We start from the raw sequence: 10,000 nt of genomic DNA, 5'->3' as shown, positions 1-10,000 counted from the left end.
ATTCTACCAGTTCCGAAAGTTCACATGCTGTTTGTGACTGGTTTGTGTGCTGCTGCTAGTAGTAGTAGTAGTAATAGTAGTAGTAGTAGTTGTTGTAGTAGTAGTAGTAGTAGTAGTAGTAAGTGGTTGTTGTCTTCTGTAAAAGAAGATTCCAGCACTAAGTGGATTTTGTACAAAAATCATGAGGAAATCCAAAATTGATATTAAGTCAACGTCCACCAATCAGCAGGGTATGAGAGAGACAACCTAGCCTTTGTAAAACAACCGGAAATGAGGGATCCCTAACTGCCATTTCAACATCGTTTTGAAAAGGGGACACTCTCATATAAAACTTACGGTTTCATTTCATTAATAGTCGTCTCGCTTCAGCCTGCACTGGGACTCGGAGAATGCTACTTGTGTTGTAATAAATACTGGCAGAAAATATGTTAGAACATTAATGGGAGGAATAGCGTTAGAAGAATTAGTAAAAAAATATGTAACATCTAAAGTTAAGCAATTTCAGATGTCAGTGTACGTCTTTGATATAAAAGATTTATTTAATTCAACCCTATTTCTTTTCCTTTCTCTCCTAGAACATTTTGCTGAAATATCACCTTTCTTTTGTCTACGATAAAGTATATTTATATATACTGAACCTGAAACCATGTGGTTTGTAAGCAAGATTTTTACCACACAGCCACTCCTGCGAAAAAAATCAGTAATTATACACCCCCCCCCCCAAAAAAAAGGTAAACCCCCTCTTCACTAATCGAAACCCACGGAAAAGACCTAGCCTAAAAAAATAGACTATTTGACAAACTTTAAATGTAAGTCCTATGGTCTTTCTAAAATTCACAAAATCCAAAGTATAAATGAAACCATCAAAAATCTCCAAAGGTATACACAAACCAGCACCGGGAGACCTAAAATTATGGCCCATTGTGGCTGGACCATCTTGTGAAACACATCAAGTTGCCTCATGGACATTCTCCTGAAACTAATTCTAAAACATATCGAGCTGGCAGAAACGTTAGCACACCGGGCGAAATGCTTAGCGGTATTTCGTCTGCCGTTACGTTCTGAGTTCAAATTCCGCTGAGGTCGAGTTTGCCTTTCATCCTTTCGGGGTCGATAAATTAAGTACCAGTTACGCACTGGGATTGATGTAATCGACTTATTCCCTTTGTCTGTCCTTGTTTGTCCCCTCTATGTTTAACCCTTTGTGGGCAATAAAGAAATATATTAGAGATGACTTAGATATGTTAAGTTATCTTCCACATGGTGTTTATTTTTCATTTATTTTTCAGTGACAGTACATCTTTTCTCAGTTTGTTCATTCATGCATTTTAGACTTACTAGTTAAAAGTTTGTTCTTTTTTCGAGTTGTTTTGTGAATGTTCGTTTTGGTTTGTATTTTATGTTACTGCATTTGCAAATGTTATTTTTTGCCAATATTGACTGTGGGGATATTAAAGTTGTCTCTAAAAATTAATAAAGAATTCATGGCAGTATGAAATTTTTATTCCTCTTCTTTGAATAAAACTAGCCTTGTGTGTTCTGGAAAGTTAACAGACACTCTAGAATTATTTAGAATCACTTAAATACTGAGAGTTTATTTTGCTCACCTATGTACAATGTACATTTACCTCATGATTTTTCTTTAAAGACTATACTTTACTAATATCAAAATAATAATAATAATAATAATAATAATAATAATAATAATAATAATAATAACATCGAAAAATACCTTAGGAATGAAAACCCATGTTCAAAATGTCCCCAAGACACCATATGAAGGCTGGAGGTTATATCAGCCGAAACGTTGTGTTAACAACAAACAAGATGATGACAAATATCCGTCAAATATCAGTAATGTAAATAATGTACTTGCACATTTGTTTCATTTTATTTATATATAATAACATTATACAAAAACACCATAGAATCCATTTCTTGTAATTCTACGATTTAATATTAGCATTATTTCTCTGGAAATTGTATTGTCATTAATTCCCTTCAGTTGGGCACAATATAAATAAGTTATGAAATTTTAAGAATAAAAATAGTGAAATCAGGAGAAAAATATCGATTCTTCTTACCCCACTTCTGTTTTTATCTATTTTTATCTCATTTAATTTGCATCTTCCTTATCATATTTCTTCGCAACTATAACAGCTACTTTTCCTCACCATATTTCCTTGTAGCTACAGAATGGTAATTATCAGGTAAGGAACAAAGTATTTTTGCAGCCTAAATATAGCGTGTACACACGGCAAATTTAGGTTGGCGATGCGGTAAACTGTCAAGGTGGTGTTCACGAGTTTCGATACTTGTGGTTTTCCAAATGTATGCATTTCTTGATATCTCTGATCTTGTGTTTAAATAGTGGTTTTAATATCATAGTTTTTAATGATTTTCGTTTTTTCTCCTGTTCATAGATTTTATCTTTCCTTTCCATGTTTGTATTGCGCAAATACTTCGTGGATATTCTGTCCAAACTGGAAAGACATGTTGTTTCCTGCACGCATGCTTAAATCTTTCGCTAACTTTGAAAGAAATAGCATAATTTGTGCACAACAAAACAAAGAAATGATCTTCAATAATCTACATAATGAATGTCCTTATTTAAACACCAGATCAGAATTATTTCGAAAACGCAGCACTTGAAAAGTCACTGTTAGACAATTAGAAAAAAACCACCTTCACCAGGCTGAACCAAAGACGTACACTGACATCTGAAATTGCTTAACTTTAGATGTTACATATTTTTTTTACTAATTCTTCTAACGCTATTCCTCCCATTAATGTTCTAACATATTTTCTGCCAGTATTTATTACAACACAAGTAGCATTCTCCGAGTCCGACTATTAATGAAATGAAACCGTAAGTTTTATATGAGTGTCCCCTTTTCAAAACGATGTTGAAATGGCAGTTAGGGATCCCTCATTTCCGGTTGTTTTACAAAGGCTAGGTTGTCTCTCTGCTGATTGGTGGACGTTGACTTAATAGAGTACATCCATCCTTTGACAGGTTTTGTTTTTCGTGCTAGCAGGATGTCTGTCCCACAAAAACAACCGTCCTTACTAATAAGGGTTGACTGGGTTGCTGTTTTAGGCGCAATCAGCACAACCATGCGACAAGATGTACTAAGAGACACGCTACTGTAGTACTAAGACTACTATATATCTATATATTTACACACACACACACGCGTACATGCACACATACATACATACTTACATATTACGTAAACATAATATACTTAGAGAGAGAGAGAGAGAGAGAGAGAGAGAGAGAGAGAGAGACAGACAGACAGACAGATAGACGCAGAGAAAGACAGAGAAAGAGAGAGACAGAAAGACAGAGAGAGAGAGAGAGTTGGGAAAAGGTTCGAGAAAAACGTTCCACGTGATAGCCTGTAGTAACAAATATAATATTTTTTTTTTTTTTTAAGAAATAAAATATTTACACTGACGGCCGGTTTCCCTTATACTAATCATTACCAAGTAGTTAATAATAATGTTATAATTTGGTGCTATCAAAATGAGTTTGCATTCCACGTTAGTAGATGGAAGGATATTTTGTTCAGCACTCACAAAATATCTACTGCCAACTTTCGTGTCGCTTATTCCCTGTTAGAAATGCATGGCTGCGAGTCATGTGCTCATGCATTATTATGGCACACAATTTTATGTGCAATATTTTTGTTGTCATTACTTTCAAATTTAATATATTTCATTTTATATAACTCCACTGTACATAATGTATATAGATATATATATATATATATAATATATATATATACATGTCTGTCTGTGTGTTTGTGTGTATATATATATATATATATATATATACATATATATATATATTATATATATATATATATATATATATATATATGCATGCATATGTATATGTATGTATATATATATATAATATATATATATATATATATATCTATATATATATATATATTATATATATATATATATATATACACATACACATACATACATACACACACATATATATAAACACACACACACATATACATACATACACACACACACACACACACACACACACACAACATATATATATATATATATATATATATATATATATATATATATATATATATATATATATATATATATATGCATATTCGGCCAACTGAGCGCGATGGGCTGGGTTTCTGTAAGAAGCCTAACAAAACCAAACTGATTTAAGTGATATATGTAACTCTTACTAAATGTGTCTGTATATATATATCAGTTATATCACATCCATTATATTTTCAAAGCAGGACTCGCTCGCATGCACATATATCCCTGTAGTATATAGTTTTTATTTATAGCTTTTTGCGCATGTTGTGTTTGTATAGAAGTGCTAGTTATTAATATAGAACATGCACGTGTATGATTATTGATTAAATAATGTTTAACTTCTTGAGATGCTCCTACAAATATACGAGCTATTTCTAACTATAAACACCTGTGTCGTATTCTTTATACGCATTTTTCATTTTCACCTGTTAATGTATGTTTATCCAAACCTGTATACCTGCCTTGAGAATATAGGTGTGAATTCTTATGCATTGTATGCATTTTTGTAAGTATGTTTTTATTTCATTGCAAGTTTGTACCTACAGATATATTTTCTTATCCCGACAACCCCCTTTTTCACACACAATTTCATATATAAATTGTCACATACCCATATTTTCACATATATAGACATCTGAATCAATCCGTCCATCCAAATTACATACACATACATACATACATACATACATACATACATACATACATACATACATACATACATACATACATAATATATACATACATATATACATACATACATACATGCATATATGCATAATACGTAAACATAATAGATTTGACATAGTTATTTGAGACTGAGAAGAGGAAATGTGTACAGCTGCGGAGATCAGCTGCCAAGTAGATATTAACATAGAACTTAAGATCAGTGAAAAAAAATACCTCTGCTTGAGGAATCTACAGGTACTATTTTCAGATTACACGTTCAGGTTTATACTTATAATTATTGGGGCACTGTGATACACTGGGACACTGTAACACACTGCGTAAATACCAATCTTGAGAAATTAGGTTTCTCAAAACCAGAAAGGAGAAAGCAGATTCGAAGAATACAGATCCAAGCCGTCACTGCTGAGACCCCCTTCGATTATGACTGGCTATGGGATTGCACCTAGAAAGTTACCCTCCCAGGCACAAGTCCGGGCAAGGTTGTTTATGGAAGACCAGCAGTCACCCATGCATACCGGCCTCTCCTTTCCACACCACCAGTGTTTTCCAAGGGAAAATAAAAGGCCGATACAGCTTGGCACCTGTGACGTCGCAACCCATTTCTACGGCTGAGTGAACTGGAGCAACGTGAAATATAGTGTCTTGCTTAAGAACACAACACGCAGCCCGGTCAGGGATTCGAACTCACAATCGCACGATCGTAAGATCGACGCTCTAACCACTGAGCCATGCGCCTTCACTAGCCATCACTAGTATCTTAAAAATCTGTAAAATTTTCCAGAAGGTAATCATTTAAATATAAATGAGCACGTCTAGACATGCAACTCTATGCATGAGAAAACACATAAATAGAACATAAATCTGCATACATACATACATATATACATACACACACACACACTCATACATACATACATACATACATACATACATACATACATACATACATACATACATACATACATACATATATACATACATACCCTGTTGATGTTGAAATTCCTATGAAAATAGCATTGGATCTAGGTTACAAAACAGCTCTTTCTCTATTGGCAAGAAATCTCGAAACAGAACCGAATGACCGACCTACGACCACAATTGATTCCGACTGACTGGTCGTAAGTCGGCTTATAGGCCTATACATAGCTTTGTTTTATATGTTTAAATTCTTACGGTACACTCTCAGGTAAAAGTCACACGCAGCATTCTGCATTATACTATTATACTGGCGTTAGTAAAAAAATTCGGAGTTTCAGGCAGTCGTCTTATAAACAAATACAAGGTTGCATCGATGTCTCCGCGACAGTATATTCATCCAACACTTGCGATAACCACAGTGGTAATCGATAACCAAACCTAGGAGAAACGTTTGTTAGCTCACATCATCTATAGACGGGTTAATTTCTAAGAAATTAAACCCATTAGATTTCAACCGGACTATTTATTATTGCAACCGGGAGCTGGCGTGCCAAATGTCGTAGTCGATCGGTCGTAAGTCAACGACGACCTGTATATATACCAAATTGACAGTCAGCATAAGCTTGGATTTTCAGAAAACGAATTCAACTAACTTGAGCATTGCAAATGCATTCTGTAAATGAGACAGTAAAAATATGCAAGGCTTTTCTCAAGTTTAAAATGTGACACTGTTTTTCTTTTTTTCTTTTGTTTTTTTGTTTTTGGCGCTTTGTATCTTAGTTAGAAATCAGCTACTTCCTCAGAAGAAGAATTTAAATAATTAAAAACAGAAAAAAAATCATACATACATGCATGCATGCATGCATACATACATACATATATACATACATACATACATACATACATACATATATATATATATATATATATAATATATATATATATATATATATATATATATATATATATATATAATATATATATATATATATATATATATATATATAAACCTGGTGACGACTCTTTGTTTGTTCTCTCTCTCTCTCCTTTTTTACTTGATCTGTCCCCTTCTCTCTCTACTCATCCTCTTTTTCTCTTCTCTTTCCTCTGATTCTTTGGTCTAATCTTCCACTACCCTCCTATTTCTTTGTCTCGCTCTGCACTCACAGGTCAATCTTCGACACCCATCCCTTCTCCTCTCTGATTCCTTCTTTCTCTCTCTTCTCTCTCTTTGTTGCGTTTGTCCCTCCTCTCTCTCTCTCCTCTCTCTCTCTCTTCCGTTGCTTCTCTTTCTTTTCTTTTCTCTCTTCTCTGTCACGTGACTGCTGGCCGAAATCTGCCTTTCAGCTTCTGACCAGCGTCGTGTTAACATCGTTGTTTTTCGTCCGCCGCTATAGGCATCGCCGATAAGGCTCCTTTCCTTGCGCCAGAGAAAAAATTTGTTTGCTTGTTATACAGTCGTAAGACACTTGTTTTGTTGTTCCACCGTTAATGCTTCTGTATTTCATGTTTCTGTATTCCATTATTTTTATATTAGTCCCTTTTGCTGTCCTGGTGTCCGTATGCATTCGATCCTTCTTCCAGGAAATCTACGCTCCCAGCTTAGTTTTTCTAATGCTCGTTGCTTAGTTTTCTGGAGGGCTGGCCGTGATCTAGTAATCTCAAGATTAATCAGCCGAAATTACTACGATGATCCGGTTCTTGACTGAAGACTGAGGGTTTCGAATGTCCTGTCCGTGTTTATTGTATCGTCTTCTAAGAGTTATACGTTCTTGTCCATGTTGTATTTTTCTACATACCTTAATATATATATATATATATATATATACATACATGTGTGAAATAACTATCAATTGTAACGGCTTGCCGATTACAAATTTGTACGAATATTTAATTATTATATTTCTTGCATTTGAAAAAGTGAATTTTTTCCGAAATATTGCATCATTAAACGATCTATGTAATGTAATACAATGTTATAGTTTTTATTTTTATTCTTTGACATCGCCCTACATATTTTGATTAACTCCTTATCCGTATTACTGAAAAGTTTTTCATATTTTTATGTATCAATTGTTTCAGAGTCGGCGATAGTAGTATCGGTCGTGACTTCCGTTCGACCTTCTTCGACTCAGGCTCCCATTCCCGGGAATCACATAGCCGATTTGGGCGAAGAGATTGCTTTTCATTAGTCTCTAGACGTCGCCGCAGAGGAAGGAGAGGTGGCAGAGTGCGCTTCACTAGTCTAGAACGACTCTATGAACGTTTGGGCCGACGAAAGTCAGTTGACGAATCAACTGATGAGGAAGACGAAGGTAAGTTGCCTTTTAAGGAAATTCGCTAGATCATTAACCACAGGTAATCGTCGTCAGCTTCATTACGAGCGCCAGAACCAAGATGTCAATGTCACTATTGTTGATATCAAGATGTCTATTTTGCCTATCACCACCACCACCATCATCATCATCATCATCGTTGTCGTCATCATCATCATCCTCATCATCATCAAGAACAACAGTAACAACAAAAACAGCAACAGCAACAACAGAAACAGCAAAATCATGAACATTACTATCTATAGGAAAACACTTTAAATATTACCACGAATTCTTTCTTTATTACAAAACTTTCTAATATTCGTAAGTATTGATTTCTACTCTTTACCAAACTACAAGAAGCTGTTAAACGAAAACACTATAAAAGTTATGTTGTCTCTAGGGAGAGTCATTTTCTTTTTGTGCCTCATAATATAACACACTCACCGGTAAAATTTCCACAAGTCAAAACTATTGAAAAGGTTGCAAGACGCAACGAAAATTTTAGGAAAATAAAACTAAGAAAAGAAGTGGAAATTTTACCTGTGAGTGTGTTATATTATGAGGCACAAAAAGAAAAGGACTCTCCCCAGACACAACAGAATATGCTTCAACACACGAACTCACATAAAGAATCTTGCAAACCAAATCCAAAAACGAAATACTATAAAAGTTGCAATGAAGCTATATACTAACTAGAACTTGTATAAACAATGACATATGCAAACATACCAATTCTTGTATTCTTGTAGCAACACCATACCCTGATACCTTTGATAGGATTCCTAACAAAAACACTAGTTTATCGAGAAAATACTTCGGTCTCACTGAAATAAAATGTTCAAAAGTAAGTATAATAGATATATCCACACCTCCAGGTGCGGAGGGAACGCAACTCGGCGTCACTATCCCAATATATTTGGAACCTTAATAGGCAAAAAAAAAATGCAGCATTACGTCTTAATACGTTGTCGAACTTATAATTTCTTTATGTTTCTAAAGAAGAAAGGTGTTTGGTTAGAACTTAGAACTTCCTTATGCTAGCATATGAAATGCTGAACAAGAGTATGTGTTCATTTATCGGTACAAAACTAAACCACTTTGAAAGTACTTTCAATTATAAACATATTACCATAACTATCAATTGTAACGGCTTGCCGATTACAAATTTGTACGAATATTTAATTATTATATTTCTTGCATTTGAAAAAGTGAATTTTTTCCGAAATATTGCATCATTAAACGATCTATGTAATGTAATACAATGTTATAGTTTTTATTTTTATTCTTTGAAGCCGAACAGCGCCGAAAAGCATATTCGCGTTAATTGTAATAGAAATCCTCTGTAAAGTGCAACGTTGACCAGCTACACACTACCTGTCCCCAACACTAATGGGACAGAACACTATGCGACCAAGAACAGAACAAGAGGTGTTGTGATAGAATGTTCAGCCAGAGATCCAAACAAACATGTCGATTGAAAAAAACTTTCATATCTGGAAAGTGATACTTGAATTCAGTCATTGTGAAGAACAGCCACGTGAAAACATAGAGAATCAACAGAATGAGGCCTTAGTTTCAAATAAATACATACTTATGTATGTATGCAGAGATGGATGGGAGTCTACGTCCATACATATATGCATGCATGCATGTATGTATGTATGTATGTACGTATGTATGTATGTATGTATGTATGTATGTATGTATGTATGTATGTATGTGTGTATGCATGCATGTATATATTTAGTTACATATGTATTTAATTATGTCTATGAAAAGTGCTGTCGGGTGGGGAGCCATGAAATGCTTGAATACTTACGTGCATTCAACTATATGCATACAGGCACTATGCAAGCAAATATTGGTAGATATTTACACACACACACACACACATACGCACCGGTATACGTATATATATATAATATATATATATATATATATATATATATATATATATATATATTATATATATATATATATAATAA

At 34.2% G+C, this 10,000-nt stretch overlaps 1 protein-coding gene across 1 annotated transcript in view; it reads left to right on the top strand.

Annotated features, from left to right (window-relative positions):
- Nucleotides 1-10,000, top strand: part of LOC115211974 (protein-glutamine gamma-glutamyltransferase K) — a 114,711-nt gene that overhangs the window by 19,759 nt on the left and 84,952 nt on the right. Inside the window, exons 2-3 of the mRNA XM_036503138.1 lie at nucleotides 2,190-2,210; nucleotides 7,780-8,012. Coding sequence (XP_036359031.1) covers nucleotides 2,190-2,210; nucleotides 7,780-8,012 — 254 coding nt within the window. The remainder of the gene's footprint in view (nucleotides 1-2,189; nucleotides 2,211-7,779; nucleotides 8,013-10,000) is intronic.

The sequence above is a fragment of the Octopus sinensis genome, linkage group LG5 (assembly GCF_006345805.1).
Source record: "Octopus sinensis linkage group LG5, ASM634580v1, whole genome shotgun sequence".
In the NCBI taxonomy this organism is placed as follows: Eukaryota; Metazoa; Mollusca; class Cephalopoda; order Octopoda; family Octopodidae; genus Octopus; species Octopus sinensis.
This window is presented reverse-complemented; position numbering and strand designations above follow the sequence as displayed.